The sequence below is a fragment of the Hylobates moloch genome, unplaced genomic scaffold (genome assembly GCF_009828535.3).
Source record: "Hylobates moloch isolate HMO894 unplaced genomic scaffold, HMol_V3 SCAFFOLD_8, whole genome shotgun sequence".
NCBI classification, from domain to species: domain Eukaryota; kingdom Metazoa; phylum Chordata; class Mammalia; order Primates; family Hylobatidae; genus Hylobates; species Hylobates moloch.
Window position 1 is genome coordinate 48373871 of NW_026652283.1, and position 17301 is coordinate 48391171.

At 52.8% G+C, this 17301-nt stretch overlaps 1 protein-coding gene across 1 annotated transcript in view; it reads right to left on the reverse strand.

Moving 5' to 3' along the window:
• Positions 1-17301, reverse strand: part of TRABD2B (TraB domain containing 2B) — a 243874-nt gene that overhangs the window by 12501 nt on the left and 214072 nt on the right. Inside the window, exons 4-5 of the mRNA XM_032160781.2 lie at positions 16525-16699; positions 338-428 (exon numbers count right to left, since the gene is read on the reverse strand). Of these exons, the coding sequence (XP_032016672.1) occupies positions 338-428; positions 16525-16699 (266 nt within the window). The remainder of the gene's footprint in view (positions 1-337; positions 429-16524; positions 16700-17301) is intronic.

The window sequence follows — 17301 nt, forward strand, 5'->3', positions numbered from 1 at the left end:
GCCAGGGCAGCCACAGAGTCTTCTAAGCAGCACCCAGGAATTCTACTGAGTCCCTTTACCCCTGACCCAACCCACCATCTCTAAATCATAAGCACCTCTCCAGTCCTAACGTTGCTCCCACTCCCACCTATGCTCTGGCCCTGCTGTCACCTAGAGCCAAGAAGGCTCACCAGCTCCTTCCCAATCTCCTGCCTCCAGCCCAGCCTTTCCATTCTTGCTTCCTGGTAGATACTCGCCTCTGCCTCGCCAGAAGCTTCTTCACAGCTCTCCTGAAAGCCTGGGCAGGAAGGCAGGGTCAGTGAGGGCCAAGACACCCCCAGATGCCCCAGTGGCTTACCTATGTATGGCCTGCCCAGCGGGTGTGTGGTCCACCTCCAGCCCCGCCTGCCGCAGGATGTCGATGACTGTGTTGTTCCCCAGAAAGTGACCTGGAACACAAGCGACAAAAGGGGCTCAGCCACATGCCAGGCCACCGGCCACAGGGGACTGCCCCAGGCCAGCCCCTAAGTTTGTATCTGGGCCAGCGACCTACACCAAAGTCAATGCCCCAGACTCCCTGAGAGGCAGTATGGCACAGAAGGTAAGACATGGTCCTGGTGCCACCCTGCCTGGGTTCAAATCCTGGCTCCGCCGTTCATTAACTTCATCTCCCCATGCCTCTGTTTCCTCATCTGCAAAGTGAGAATGGCTATAATAGCAACATCCAGGGTTGCTGTGTGGATTACAAGAAACAGCTACCTGCATGTAGTAAGGGCTCTCCGTGCTTCTTGGTGCATCTCTGTGCCTCATACCATGAAGCTGACCCCAGCCCCCAACTGTCCAGGCTGGGACAGCCTCCAGCAGTCACTCAAAGCCCAGCTCCAGGGAACCCTCAAGCCCCTAGCAGGGCTATGGCTCATCTTGGTAAGTTCTACCAGCAACTCAGGCCTCCCTTCTTTAGCATGGGAGTGGGCTTCTGTGTGTTCCTCCTCATGTGGGCCTCCTCACTCAGCTCCCAGGGAGCAGAGATGGCATCTCCACTGCCCTGCACAGGCTCAGCACCTACTGGCTGCATTCACACACTCATCCGCCCAGTATCTGTGGAGAACACCCTATGGGCCAGGTCCTGGGGCTCACTGAGGTGTAAGATCCCAGCAGGGGTAACCAAAAAACCCTGACTGATTGCAGGGCCTGGCAGACAGTGACAGTGACCTAGAGCAGGCACAAACACAGAACTGAACCCTCCAGAGGTGTGTGTGGGGAGAGGGGCTGGCCTCCATCTCAGTCCCCTACTCACTATTCATTCATTCAGCAAACGTTCATGACAGCCTTGCTCTGTGGTCAGTTCTGCGCTAGGCACGGTGAATACAGAAATGGGCAATTTAGTTGAAAGCCCCAGACGGGAGTGGAAATCGTCTTCCTGTGTTGGAATGCAGGCTTGATGTCTGAGTACTCAGGGGAGCCTCTCCTGGGCTCTGGTTGGGAAGAACCCACAGGAGGCCCAGTGGCTGTGGACACAGGAGGTGCTGGGAGTCAGCACTCTGGGATGTCCCTCTGCCTCGGGGGCCTCAGTCTCCCCCACCTGCTCAGCGTGGACACTGGGTGCTTGTTCAGGGCCCCTGGGCCCCTCCTGCCATGGGCCTGCCCTGTGGCCGTACTCATCCAGGAAGCACTCTCCCCTCCTGCTCCCTGTTCATCCCGGGCCCTAGGGGAGATCCCTGCACTGTTCCTCTAATCGCCTGTGAATAGTGGTGACAGGCGGAAGCCAGAAGGTCAGCATGCTGACAGCCCCAGGGAGGTCTAGGAGAATAGAAAGTGGACAGGCTGTTGGGGAACAGAGATGCTCTGGCAGAGGAAGCCAGCATAGAACTGCATAGTGGCTGGAGCAGAGAACGAACCATGCCGCTGTCTTGCCCCACCAGCCTCGCACACCTCTGGACTGGTTTCACAACTCCTCAGAAGTCTCCCAGCCCAGTGATCTCCCTCTTGCTGACCATGCCCTGCCAGAGCATCTGGAGTTACCTTGGGCCTGGATGACCATGCCTGACTATGTGCCACGTGGCTGGCTGACCCTGCCTCCCTGAAGTTTCACTTGAGGATCACTGGGAAAGGTCACTGGGCTTGGAATGTCAGTAGGCTCTAGTCTGGCATCCACTACACTTACTCTGAGACCTCAGGCAAGCACATTACCCTCTAATGCCCTCGGTTTCTTGCTATGCATAATATCTATGGGCTCTTCTGGCTCTCAGAGCCTGTGGGGAAGGTTTTTGTTTCATTCCAGAGACCCTTATGGAAAGATGCCTCCCTCTCTTATCTCCTTTCCCCACCTATTCATTTCATTCATTTAATGAACACTGCCTAGGTGCATGTCTTGTGCTGGGTAGTGATGAAGAGGCAGGGTCCTTTTCCAGGCACTCACAGACTTCAGAATGGGAATCCTGTAATCCGGGCACTAAGTACATTGGAGAGGGAACTGTTCACACAGGAGGCTGTGAGGGCACACAAGAGGCCTCTAAGCCAGCCTGAGGTAAAGCAGACTTCCAGGAGCGGGCACTGCTAGCTGCAGGGTGTGATAAGAGTTATCGAGGTGAGGATAGGAGTGGGTGGCACAGTGGGGGAGGCTGTTCCAGTAGGGGGAACAGCACGTGCAATGACTGGGAGGTGAATGAGGCACATTTGAGAAGCTAACTGCAGAAGAGGCCTGGGCAGCACAGGCATGAACAGGCCCTTCCAGAGCTCTGGCCCTGACCTAGTGCTGTTGAGGACAAGCCAAGGCTCTCACTCTGCCCCTCAGCCTGTGATCCTAAGCAAGTGGCTTCCCTGCCACCAGCCTCAGTTTTCTTGTGTGTCAAATGGGCCTGCAGTTCTTTGACCGACTCCTTGGGGCAACTGTAAAGCCCTAATGAGGCAGAAGAAGTGGATGTCCCTTGAAAAAGCCCAGAGTGCAGTACTGAGTGATGGGCTGGAGACAGTCCCTGGCAGAGCTGGGGTCATCCCCACTCTTGCCTTTCCCCACAGCACCATAAGGCTGGAAAGGGATGGGAAGGGGCAGCCTCCAGCAGGCAGGCTGGAGGAACTCTCTGCAAGCAGCTCTTGGACTCTACTCCTGGCAGCAAAGGCAATTCCTCTTCTGCCTCCACGGAGACCTGTTCAAAGACAAGGCCTCCCAGCCCAACAGTGGTCCTTGCGTCTGCCCAGAGGATTTCAAGAGCTGCCAGGGAAAACAGCCCTGCCTCGGGCTGTATAGGACTAGCAGCAAGTATTTACTGACTGCTGTGTGGCTGCTCCAAAACGAGCATTTCTGGGACCGAGTAGAGGAGACACTTAGAGGGCCCAGGCCCCAGCCCAGCTGACAGTGCAGGCCTCACTTGATGCCCACTGGATCCTGAGCACTGCGTGGCAATGGTTCACGTGTCCAGCCAGTGTTCCTAACCATCCCCGTAACCTCAACCATTCCAGACCTTTATTGTTTTCTGTAAGACCCCAAACAGAAGACTTCAGATGCTTTGAGAAAATGAAACCAATGAGGAATAATCCTTCCAATTCCCATTCTCTCCTTCTCTAAGCCACACTCACCTTCCTTTCCCTCTACCAGGGCAGGGAGAATGGTCACCTCCACCCAGGTGGCTACTCCTTGCACAACTCCAGGAGGCACCATCCCCATGTGGCCTGTGCCCCAGAACTGTGTAATGCAGTTCCTGCACTCCCGAGCCCATGTTTCTACTACCCTGCCCTCTCTGGGCTTGGTTTCACAGCACCCCACAGCTGGGTTGGCAACACTTGCAACTGCCCCAGTGCTCACGACTCTATTCCATCCTGGTTCTCTCTGTGCTTCTCTCACTGCCCCCTATCTGCCCTGTTGGTGGGCTCCTCTTTCTCCTGCCCAGTCAATGTGGGAGCCCTGGGAACCATGCCCTTGGCCCTATTCTTCTCACTCACAGACAGATCATCCACTCTGATGGTTTTGGTAACTCCACAATGCTGGCCACTCTGGAATTGCCACTTTTGCCCAGATGCATTTGTCCAGTGACATACTGGACATCTCCACCTAAACATCCTCAGAACCTACAGACTCCAACTCATCCTTCTCTGCAAGAATGTCTTGTGTCTCAACCAGGCTCTGCTATTCAACCTAAATAGGCCCTATCTTGATTCTTCTCTCTCCTCATCTTCATATGATCAGTTCCCAGAGGCCTCCTGATGTGACCTCCTAAAGGTGCTTGACTCTGGCCTAGGTCACCATCACCTTCTGCCTGAATCACTGCAGAAACTGCTCTCCTTGTTCTCTCTAGTTCACACCCCAGAGCTGACTTTGTCAGAACGTGCTCCCAACCCACCTGAGGGGGATCTAAGAGCTTTCTGAGGGCAGGGGTCATGCCTGATTCATCTTTATCCCCAGAGGTCTCTCAAGTCTGGCATGTGGCAGTGGCTTTGTGAATGTGTGTTGAATGAATGCGTGAAAAAACCTGTTACTCCATATCCTTTCCATGAGCTGATCCTATCCCCAGGAGACCTGAGCTCATGGCTCTCCTCTTCTTATAACTCAGCCCTGCCCCTTGGTGGTGCTCCTCCAGATTCTACCAATCCCAGGAATTTGGCCCTTGGACCAGCCCCTGAGTCAGGGCCCAGAGCATACTGTCCCCAGGAGCTGGCAGACAGGAACTATGCTTGCCTCCAAGGTCAGAAATCCTAAAATATGTGCCACACCTACCCTGGAATCTGCAGGGAAAGTCATGGAAAGTCTCCAAAGGGGCCCCACGATGATGGGGCTCAGCCTGCAAGGCTTGCCCAGGCTCCCCAGGTCTCCTGGCCACGGCTCAGCAGCCCCTTCCAGCACTGACAGCTGTTCTCTGGCCAGCTCTCTGCGGGAAGATACGTTCCATTTCATCTGCTGAGGCCTCGTGGATGAGAAGAGGAGGAAACAGAGGGAGGACCATGGGGTGGGGGAGGGGTTGCAGCACACAGAGCCATGCAGACAAAGAGAGGGAGAGAGGAGACGACAGGGAGAGAGAGGTAGGGAGAGGAGCAGAGAGATACTCACAGAAAGGGGCATGGAGGAGGAAGAGAGCTTCAGGACCAGGTGGGGAGCAGAAAGACAATATGGAGAGAAAGGGAAGGGGGCCCAGAGACAGGCAGTAAGAGACACAGACAACAGTAGGGAGAGAGGGAAGAAGAGACACCAAGAAAAAGAGAAAGAGGCAAGGACAGGACAAAGAGATACAAAGACACAGAGACAGAGAGGCAAGAAGAGAAGGGAGAAAGAGGAGAGATGGAACGCAGAAATGAAGACAAAAAGCGTGGTGGAGACCAATTCACTGAGGACATCAGGGAAGGCTTCCGAGAGGAGGGACTCATGTATCCAGACATGTATCGAGGACTCCCCCAGGATGGGTGGGATTCAGATGCAGATGTAAGAGAAGACAGGCAAAGTAAGGAGAAGCAAGGGCCTGAAGGTGGATTGGATCTTAAAAATTGCAGGGCTGGGATGGTACTTGTCTACCTTGAGAGAAGCCAGGGTCCCACATAAAGGACACTTATATACAAACAAGAAGAGGTGCCCTGCTCTGAGCAGGTGCAGCCCCCATGATGTTTTAGTGCAAAGAAAAAGACTCCCTCTCTCCTAAGTGCAATCTAGCCTATGCCAGGGCACAAGGCTCAGTGAGCAGAGCACAGGCCAAGGTCAGATCTACCCCGCCTCCCATCAGCCTGGCACAGCCTGACAGCCCCTGTTGACCCTCTGACATGGGAAGGCAGGGTAGAGCGAGTCCTGTCCTGGGGTTAGGACTGTTAGAACACCCCACTCATCAATTAACCATGTCACCTTGGGGAGTTTCCATTCTCGCTTTGTGCCTCAGTTTCCCCACATGGTGTTGGGCCCCATGGTCTCATGGGTCCTCCCACCTCTATGATTCCTTCGTTTGATGATGTGAACACACACTCATACTTAGTGGGCCTCCCGAGTACAGGATGCTTCTCAAACGTCATTTCATTTCATCCTTGCAGCAGCCCTTTGAGGTGTTGCCAGTTTCCAGATGAGGAAACAGGCTCAGTGAGGGGACGGGACTCGCCCAAGGTCACACACCTGGTAAAAGGCAAAGCTTGGACTTCAATCCAGAGATGTCCCAGTTTACTGTACGTCCTACTACACCCACTCTGAAGTATTGGCAGCTGCGAGGGATCCTGAGTTCACATTTGGGGGCAGGAAATTGTCAGCAACATGTGTCCCTTCTAAGGTTCACCAGATTGGAGAGGAGAGTGTGCAAGTGCTCAGCAAGAACAACACGCAATTAACAGGGCAGTTTCAGGACCGTGTTGAGGGGCTGGGCAGAGGGAGGAGGGGAGAACCAGATGTTCCCACAAAGGCTCCAAAGTAGCACGGGCTCCCCCCGACCAGCACACATGTTTTCTCTCCAGCGAGTATGCTGGGTTTCCAGTTTTCTCCTCCTGGAAGAGGCATCCCAAGCCCGTATTTATGTTCCGTCTGAAATTAATGCAAGGGAAACTTTCAAATGCTAATCTAGCTGCCAGGACAGGCTGGCCGGATATCAACCTATGGCGGTGTTTGTTTTCCTGAGGAAGCATGACAGGAGGGCTGGACGGGAGGGCCAGTGGAGGATGGACAACTGGTCTCTCAAAGAGTGTGTGGAGGGACACTGGCAGAGCCGAGCTTCCTTTCTCCTGCTTTGCAGGCTGCCCAGGGAAGGGCTGGGGCCCTTTCAGTTCAGTGGGGCCTGAGATGACACCACCTCTGTACCCAACCTTGCGCCAGGAGCTGACACACAGTCCCCTCCCCTGAGAAGGTCACGGTATGGAGAGGGGGAGATGGGCAGGCAAACACTCACAGGACAGCATAAGCCACGCAGTGCCAGAGGCCACGGGGTTGAAGTGGAAGGAGGGGGACCCAGACTAAGGAGATAAGTGAGGAGTGAGAGGAAGAGAGAAGGAAGGGCATTCCTGGTAGAGAGCACAGCAGGAGCACACGCACGGAGGGGAGAGGTGGTGTGGCACGTGCTGGCCAACAGCAGTTCTGGGTTGCAGTAACATAAAGTGAAAGGGGAGGTGGCAATAGCGAGGGTTGGAGCAGGAGGGTGTCCCTCCTCCATGACATTCTGATTGCTACAGGACATGGTGAAGGGGACAGATTCAAGCTGGGACCAAAAAACACTCTCCCAGGCAACTGTCCAGCTGTAAGGAAGTGAGTGCTCCACCCTTGGAGGTGTGTAAGCCGAGGGTCGAAGAGCACTTGTCAGGCCTGTGAGGGGTATTCAGACATCCTATGGGGAACTGGCTGTGTCTGGGTAGAACCAGAGATTCTGCCTGCTTTAGCAGCCTTTACCAGCTGCTCCTCTTTGGAGGCTGTTAGAACGCAGGATGTCAGAAATGAAAGTGCCCCAGGGCTTCAGCTGGACAGCTCAGCTCTGCCATGAACACCGCAAAGATGGATACAAATTCCGAGAGGAGCAACCCTGCTGAGGCTAACAGAACTTGCCCTGTGTCACACTGGCAGAAAGGGGCAGAGCTGGGCTCCAGCCCAGGCACGGCAGGGGGTGTGTCCATGTCAAGGCCCAGACCCAGGCAATGGCCGTGCAGGGTGATTCCAGTTCAGCACAGGACAGAGCCTGTGACGGGTTCTGTGAACTGCAGGAGGCAGTGCTGGGCCAGGGATCTCCATGGCCACAGCAGTCACTCTTTACAACACCCAGAGGCTCCTTTTTTAGAATCACAACACCCCAAGATTCCTGGGAGCTCCCTGTTGGCAGGGACAGGGCCCCACGCCTCCTGAGCCTCAATGCTACTTGGAGCTGAATTTGGCTCTTGGGGTTTTCCCACAGCATCTCAGTTGTATCCTCAGAGGCCACCAAGCACTTCTGCCCCTCGACCCCAGCGGCTCTACTGTCTCCTGTGTGGGAGTCCTGTTCTTAGAGGACTTCGAGCTCTGAGGGGCCAGGGACCCTGAAATAATGGTGGCAACACAAGAGCTCACATTTACGGAGTGACTGTGCAAGGCCAGGCCCTGAGTGCTAGTGAGCTGGATCTCAGGATCATCTGCAGAGTGGGAGGCCACAGGCTGAGAGAAGTGAAGCAACTGATCTGCCCAAGGCAACTTCTGATCAGGAGAACGCAGGGTTTCTAACTCACACAGTCTGGGTCCAAGCCTATGCTCTTAATCCACGCTTTCTTCTCCTCTTGCCTTTCTCACACTGTCCAGGAAGAATGTTGAGCTCCCTGCCAGATTCGTACATTCTCCTTCACTGATGGAGCAGCCCTGGGATCCGGCCTGGGGTGTGGGCACTCTGTTCTTCTAGACTCTCCCCTGTTTCGGAGGGTGAGGGCTGGCTCCAGCTAGGGACAAGCCAGGAGGGGATGTTCCTCTGGCTGGCTGGATGTTCTGGCCTGAAGCAGCAACGGCGACTCTGGCCAGGGATTGCAGCCCTTCACAGGCATGCCAGCTGCCAGATGCATGTGTGGTGGGGTGGCAGGGCCCTTTGAAGCACCGTTGGAAATTCTGAAACACTTCAGATGCCGTGGCCTCAAGCTCCAGCTTGGGGAGGGTGGCAGACCAGGGTGCTTGCCAGTGAGAGAGGATAGCAGCTGTTATTTTTGTTTGTTCATTTGTTTTGTTTTTTTTAGAGATGGGGGTCTCACTCTGTCACCCAGGCTGGAGTGCAGCCTTGGCTCACTGCAGCCTTGACATCTGGGCTCAAGCAACCCTTTCACCTTAGCCTCTTGAGTACCTGGGACTATAGGCATGCATCACCATGACTATGACTGGCGAATTTTTTTATTTTTGTAGAAATGGGGTCTTGGGATATTGCCCAGGCTGGTCTCAAACTCCTGGCTTCAAGTGATCCTCCTGCCTCAGCCTCCCAAAGTGCTGGGACTACAAATGTGAGCCACTGTGACTGGCCTGCCTCTTGTTTCCAAGGTGAAAAAGGCCTTATATGGACCATGGCTGCTCTTCTGTGCCCAGCTATGAGCTCTGAAGGGCTGCCATTTCTGAGGCCACCAAGTGAAGAAACCATGATGGGGAAGGAGGTGGGTGTGGGTCTTGCCCTGAGGACTATGGAGATGATGAGTAAACTGGAAGGCAGCTGGATCTGCATCAGGGACATTTCAACTGGTTTTCATCTCCTCCAGGAAGCCTTCTCTAACTTACCCTGCCTCCTTTCAGTGCCAGTCACTCAAACTCTCTGTTAGACATGTGTGGAAATGCTGAATGTTGGGGGCTAAAGGGGATCTTGGACCTAGCTCTGTCTAAAGCCCCTCACTGTGCAGACAGAGGAGGAAAGACTCTGAGAAGGCCACATAGATCTCAGAATCCCCTTTCTACCCTCATGTCTTTGGCGTAACTGTCACCTTTCTCTATTTTCTTTCTTTTCTGGCTTTTCCCTACCTAATCATCTTGCCACCTCCCCTCCCTACAAACGCTCCTGCTTAGCACCAAACTCCCCCTCCTCTAGCTGTGATTGCATGGTTTACTCAACAGTACCTGGGACTCTCTTTCCTTAGGTCTTTTCATTTGTCAATCTAGCCTCAACTTCCAAAGGCAGATGTGATGTGGCTCGACCCCTCAGTCTCCCACCATGGGGGCAGAAGATGTAGGTTTTAGGCTGGGTTTTGCTGTGGGGTAATGTAGAAGCAGGCAGCATTTCTGCTTATGGACCTCAGGGTTGGTGCATTCACTCATTCATTCATTCAACAGTGGGTAATACGCACCTTCTTAGTGCTCAGGGAGTGGACATCCTAGACCGGGAGCATGAGAGAGGCTGTGATAGCAAAATCCTGGAGGCCTATGGGAGCCCAGAGAGGAAATCAGGGAAGGCCCAGCAGAAGAATTCCCAGCAGAACAGAGGGCCCAAGTGACAGCTGGATGGATTTTTTAGGGATCAGGATGACTTCCTGGTCATCAGGAAGAATGACCTAGACAATGTGACCACCATTTCACTCCAGTTCTAAGACTCTCTGATATCCCATCTGTACTTGGATTTACTGATCAGCCAAATGGAATAATAAATACCATCCTGTTTCCCTCCAAGAGGAATTGAGGATGTGGAAGGGCCATATAAGTTGATGGATATGGGAATTTTTTCAAGCAGGATGGTGTCCACTCTCTAGGGAGCAATTTCTATCGTTATGAATTTTAAAAGGTGTTAATGGTATTCTGTGTGTTGGTCTTATATCTATCTCTCCCTTCTCTCAAGCCTGGGTCTTCACCTCTGATCTGCTTCTGTGTCCCAGCTTCACAGGTGTGTTTTGGATTAAGGGTCTGCGGCACTCTAGCTGGGGTAGAAACAGGCTGGCATGAGCCTGGGGGCTGCATGTGCCAAATGTGTGGGTGCCTGGGTAATGGAGCCAGCCTCTCTGTCTCTGGTGCTCACACTGTTTGCCTCTTAACTCTTCAAGATCTGCCTTCTGCCTGGACTTCTGCTCCCTGTGAAGCAGGTGACAGCAGTCCTGCGAAGTATGATTTCCATTCCTGGAAGGCTCTTAGCTCCATACTCCTCCCAAGGAATCCAAGAGTGGCTGGAGCAAATAATGCTAGCATGTTAGAAGGCTCTGATTACAGCATGCTGGAATGTTAGAGCTGTGCAACTTTAAAGCAACAGCATGTTAGGGTCAAGGATTTTGGAATGTCAGAAGTTAGAATTCTACTCAGATTATAGCACGTGCTAGGGACGGAGTGCGTGATAACCACTGGTTCTCAGAGTTTGAAATGAATGGGCCCCAGAGGTTACCTGGTCCACCCCTGAGTCTGGCTCATGTCTCCAGCCTAGTTCCTCTAATTCCTACATTACTCACTTTAGTCCAGGAAAAAATAATGCTAGAAGATTTCTGGATGGCTGAACAAGTAAATATCCTGAGAAACCTGTTTCCCTGGAACTAAGCGTAAAATTGTAATTTTCTTCTAGTGCATAAGACTGGACCCCACCCCTGCAATTGGGCCTGGAGATACCTTGACTCAATGGAATGAACTTCATTCTGTGTGATTTGGTCCAGTATGTCCTCATAGAACATCTCTTAGGTATCAGCAATTCTGAGGCATATGTGCCCTGTCCTGGAGTAGTTCACGTGCAATGGGATGATCACTGAGCAGTGGGTGCTAGGATAAAATCAGCACACAGGCCTGGGTGACAACATCCACATTTACACCCCAGCTGCTTCGTGTTGCTGGAGAAAATCTTACACCTGTGACTTGGCAGGTTCATGGGCGCCCTCATTGCAGTCAGCATCCTCTATGTTCCTAGCGTAGACAGAGCAGATTTGTGGCTGGCATGTGCCCTAATCTCGGTCCACAGCAGACATCACAAATCAATCAGGGCCTCTTCTCTGCTGGGCTCTGATGTGACTTTATCATTGTATACCATAACGTTCCGGGCAGGTGCTACCAATCAATCATAATGGCCCACGGGAGGAAACATCTTTAACTTCTTGTCCTGATCAGTTCTTGTGGCCAATTTCTCTTATGTCAAATAGTCTCACCTGAGAATCCTCCCTTCTCTCTCCTCTTCCTCTGTGGATGACTTCACCTTCTACTTCAGACAGTGGTGCTCTGATTAGAAGCCATCAGCTGAGAATTTGCTCCCTTTTTGGCTGCCAAATGACTTGCCTACCAGCCTCCTCCCTCCTTCCCTTCAGTTACAGGTGAAGAGGTGTCTTCCTCCAACCAAGGCATCCTCCTTAACCCTGCACCCGAGCTCTGGTCGCCACCTTGCTGCCTTCTTGGAACCTCAGGCTTATCATTTTTCCCCCCTCTCTCCTGTATGATCAGCCTCACCCATCCTAGAATATTCTCTTCGTCACATTTCAAGCATGCTCAATTCTTTCTCATCTTAAAAAAAAAAAAAAAAGAGGAGGGTGAGTGGGGAGAACAATGCAATTACCAGATATTCATTTTGCCAAGTAAGGAATTTGAGACTTTTATCTGCCTCCCACCATCATCTTTTTAATTTTCTTAAGTAAGGAATATTTTAACTTCAAACACAGTTGAAAGGAGATAATTTCAGAATATAAACCTGTAAATTGAATAAATTTAGCTAATAAGGAATTCACCACCTTGTACTTATTTTTCTGTTAATTGTAGACCAGAGGAAACCCAAGGACGTGCATCTACAAGCAACTGGACTAAAAAATCTTGGGGGGCTCTTGAGGCTCAGCCTGTCCAGCTACAGGAGCTCAGCAGACAGAAAATGGGCTTTTTCTCCCCTCTGGATGACATGCCCCCTCCATGGCCATAGCCTGGCTACTTCCAGAACATCTAGGCTTGCACACTGGCCACAGCCACCTCCAGGATAGGGAGGGCTTCCATCTGGGCCCCCCCCCCCCCCCCCCCCCCCCCCCCCGGCCGGGGGGGGCCCCCCCCGGCCCCCCCCCCCCCCCCAGCATCACCCAGGCCTGCTCAAGGTTGTCACACAATTGCACCCCACCTGCCCCGAACTGCAGAGTAACTTCCAGAAGAGGTCACACAGTGCCAAGTTGCAGAAAGATCACAGATGCTAAGAGTATTTTATGAGATGCACCAGCTAAACAGGCACTTGTTTCCACAAAATCATCAACACTTTTGTAAGCATACAGCAAGGGCACCACGTGCAAGGGAGATGGCCACACCTGGGACTCAAGAGGCCAGGGTTCACATGGCAGGTCTGCCTCCACGGCCTTGAGGAAGCCGTTCATCTTCCCTGAGCCTTTGTTTTCATCTGCAAAATGAGTATCATTAAAACCCATCTCGTGGTGTTATGTAATCAGAGAGCCTGGAATGGTGGCTGGCACATAGTAAGGGCTTTTATGATAAGAATCCTTCCACCATGGAAGAGCATTTTAATACTGTGTTCTCAAATGAGTGTATCCAGAACAATCCCATGAGGCAGATGTATTGTCCCAGTTTTACAGATGAGGGACTGAGGCCCTTGGAGGTGAAATGGCTTTGCCAGCGTCTCTTAGCTCACAGTGGCAGAGCCACACTTTACAACCAGGCCTCCTGACCCCAAAACTCTTACCCTTTGCACTGAAGCCCCCTCAGAGCAGAAGAGAGGAGAAGCCAGACTGCTGTCAGCACTGGAAATCCCTGTCTGTCCTCGCAGGCTCTCAGGGCAGGATTCTGGAGCTGGGCTGGGCCAGGGTCCTAACAAGCACTGGAGGGGCCAGGCAGGCGTAGGCTCAATCTCTCACCTTCACATGCTTGGCCCCATCCAGACTCCAGAACCACAGAGCTTTCAGGAACTTCAACTGGACACTGAGGCTGGGCCTGTCGTGGAATGACAGAAGAGCCCCCAGCAGGGGCTTGGCTCGGACACCTGGCAAGGCTGGGTTGGGGGGTCATTGGTGTGTCTTATAATTACGTTTCTATTTCCTGAGATATTTCTTAGAGATACCCATGGACTCTAGGCTTGAGAGACATTTGCATGAGCAGACACAGGCCTGGGGGATGGATAGGTGCATTCCTGGTAGTATAGACCCTTCCTACATCCCATAGCCTTGGGGGTCTTATGAGTTATTTGGGACCTAGCAGGCAATGGGCTGCAAGAGCCCAGCTGGGTCTCAGGGTCCCCACTGCCTGGCAGTCCGGGGACAGAACTGCAGGGGCCCCCAGGTGGGTAGGTGAGGAGTGGAGCGGGTATGTCTTCAGGTCTCACTCCACCAAGAGAGTACTTAGTCCCAACTCTGCACATAAGTCAGCCTGTCACCGGATGTGGGACTCCTCAGAAATTACATGATCATAAGAATGTAACGAGGCCGGAGTGGACTTCCCTCACCACAGCTTTCGCGCGATGCATTCCATGTCAATACGCTGACTCTGTAACAGGCCCGCTGAGCTGGCTCAATGCCCCACACACAAAAACAGAGCCCTTGGATCATAGCTCCTGGGCCTGGGGTACAGTTCTGGCCTTGTCCTGGACTTTCTGGGGGCTTTGCTCATGTCCCTGCCCTCTGTGGACCTCAGTTTTCCCACAGCTAGGATGAGGTGGGCAGCTCAAGCTCAGAGGCTCTGTCCAGCTTGGAAATTCTTGGGTGGAAAGGAGATCTGCTGTGCAGAGTGGGCCGTTTGTACCAGGCATGGCTGAGCCAGGAGAAGTGGCAGCTGCCAGCAGGATCTGCACGTGGCTCCAGATCTGTTGTTTTTGGAGAGTGGATTCATGAGAGCGCAGGTGAGATTCCCTTTGCCCTGACTTTACTGCTGGCCTATCCTTATAAATTCAGCAGCCCAGAGGAAAACAGGATGGGAGACCCTGGTCAATGTTCATTTCTTCACTCATTCATTCTTTCACTCACTCAGCAAGCTCAAAGCCTATTACACGCTACCAAAGACACAGCGATGATTAAGTGGTGCCCCACCTCTGAGGCGAGCATGGGAGACAAAGCCAGCACCACTCACTGACCACAGTGTGGGGAGCAGTCCAGAGGCAGGGAGAAGGGGAGGAGGCTGGGACTGGGATAGTGCCAGTGGGCATGGACAGCGTGGATGGGTGTGAGGTCTTTCTGGTGGCCTGTCAACAGGATTCACTGGGGACTGATTACATTTTGGAGATGGGAGAAGCTGGCATTGGGCATGATGCCTGTGTGCTGGCCTGGTGCTAGAGTAGACATCGGTGCCCCCACAGACCTAGGGTTTCAGGAAAAGGAGGTTAGTGTCCACGGCTCCCCTCACTGCTGTGATTTTCATTGTTAGACTCTCCTGCCTTCTTGCTCATAGACAGAGCTGGTGGTAGCTACCCCCAGCCCTGGGAGACTCTGCTCCTGGGTCCTGGGGCAGGCAGGACTACTCAGGTGGGGTGTGTGGAATGAAGGGCCCCTCACTGACTGCACTCTCTGGGGGCTCCCCTTAGGCCTGGGGAGGAGCCTGGGGGCTGGATGACTCAGGGTGGTTCCCCATTTGGAGTCTACTGGGGGCTGTTCCAGAGCAGGATGCACTGCCCTAATGCCTATAGGAGGGAGGGTGGACAAGGCAGCTGGATGGTGGGGGAGTGGGAGGGGACTCTTCCCTGAACAGTCCTCGCAGCTATCCTGACTCACTCCGAGCTCCCAGCAGGTGCCCTGCAGCTGGAGAGTGGCTTACCCTCTCCATGCTGCCAGTCAAGGTCCTGCTCCTGCCTCTAGACCCCTACAGGAATCCCTCCCTTCTCTAAAACCCAAGGCTGAATAGCTCTGGAATCCTAGATGGCCCAAGTAAGTCCTGGCTCCTCCTGTTCAGATGAGTAAACTGAGGCTACAAGAGAGAAAGAGACTTGCCGGAGGCCACAACAGGCCATGGCAGAGATCCCGCATGAACCCAGAACTCTTTCTGCCTAGCTGCTGTGCCTTAAAGGGGCTGTCCCAGGAGGACTGTATCTACTTCTGAGCCCCTCCCCTGTGTCTCTACTACGTGAGGGCTGCAAAGGAGGGGCGAGGCCCAGCAGATGTGCCCCTGGCTCTTGCCCTTAGGGGTGAATGTTCAAACAGTGGACATATCCCATTACAAAATCAGGACATCCACAAGGGCCCTTGTGGGTTAGACTGACTGCTCGCCCTGGAGGGCGGCATGAGGGTGGCAGGAGGGGAAGGGAACACAGTGGCACCAGGTGTGGTAAGCATGTCCAGGAGCCATCTCATTAATTCTCACAATGCAGGAGGTGAGTTCTGGCAACCCAAATTGCAAGTAACATGAGCAAGAAATAAATGTCTGTTGCTGTAAGTTACTGAGCAAAAGCTGGGTAGTAACAGGAGGCAAACACAATATCCTGGTCCCAATGTAAACATAGTGTTTCTGGCAGGGACAGCCATGTAGAAGGGAACAAAGAGTGAGGGAGGAGAGGAAAAATGAAAGGAAAAGGAACAGAGAGAGGAATGCTAAGTCCTGCACCTGAACATGCAGACTCCCCTTTGCACGAGGAGGCCACGTCCCCCAGAAGCAGGCATCAAGTTCACGGTTCCACATGTGATGATCATACTTATACTCAGTATCATCATCACCATGATGATCATTACAGCTGCCTTTATGAGTTCCTACTATGTGGCAGGTTGTTTTTAAAATATTATCACTAATCTTTACAACTATTCTACAAAGTAGATATTTTAAGTTCATCAAATAGTGATTGCTATCACTGCCCATTTATATAGAAAGAATTGAGTCTTTGAGAAGGTACCAGCCAAGGTGATGTGGTTGGGCTGGGATCTAGAGCCAGGACTGTGGGACGCCAGAGCCAGCCTCTCCCTCTGGGGCCACATGGGCTTCACAGCCTTGCTCCTGGCTCTGTGGGTGGGCCTGAGGCTAGGCTGTGCAGTGGAAGCTGGCTTTAGTTCTGGGCTCTCACATGGCTGCCTGGGGGCATGAAGGCAGCACAGAAATTAACCTGGCTGTGGCAGGGGTCATCACTCCCTTTTCCCATGGGGACCGTTATGGAAGAACGCTTGAGAACTGCCTTGGATCTCGGTGCTGCTGCTAAGCACTGTGTGGCTTTTCCTGCCCCATCCTGAGCCTTGACTTCTCCCTCGATGAAGTAGAGGTTACGGGAGAGCCAAGCATATCTCCCAGGATTCTGCAAACAATCCCTTCCCCACACTGGCCCAAACCTGCTCCGAAGGCAAAGAAGCAGATCTTGTCCTCGTTCTCCCGTAGAAGCGCCATGACCCTCTTCCCCATGCGCTCATTCCTCTTGTAGATGAGCTCCTGGCGGAAGTAGCTGTCAATCTCCTGGGCCGTCACCTGCTCGTGTGGCGGGAGGGTGGTGTTGATAAAGTTGGGCAGCTGCAAAGGCAAGACAGAGGCTGCCTTCAGTTTTTTTTTTTTTTTTTGATAAAGGGTCTTACTGTCACCCAGGTTGGAGTGCAGTGGCTCGCTGCAGCCTCAACTCTCTGGCTCAAGCCATCCTCCTGCCTCAGCCTCCCAAATAGGTATGCACCACCATGACCAGCTAATTTTTAAATATTTTGTAGAGACGGAATCCCACTATGTTGCCCTGGCCGATCTCGAACTCCTCCTGGCTCAAGCAATCCTCCTGCCTTGGCTTCGCAAAGTGCTGGGATTATAGGCATAAGCCACTGTGCATGACCTGCTGTCAGTTCTTTATGGAGCAAGGTGGACTTAGGATGAGTATGCACAGCCCTAGTGGGGCTGGACAACTTCCTTTTATGAGGACCCTACAGTGGGCTACATGTTTTGTACATGTTTCTCATCAATTCCAAAATCCTCTCAAATAAGAATTGTTATTCCAGTTTTACAGATGAAGCAAGCAAGAGTGGAAAAGATCCAGAGATGTGCAAAGTTGCACAACTAGTGGAGTGGCAGTGCCAGGATAAGGACTAGCTGCTGGGCTTCCACAAGTGTTGCTCTGCCTCGTGTCTCTGCCC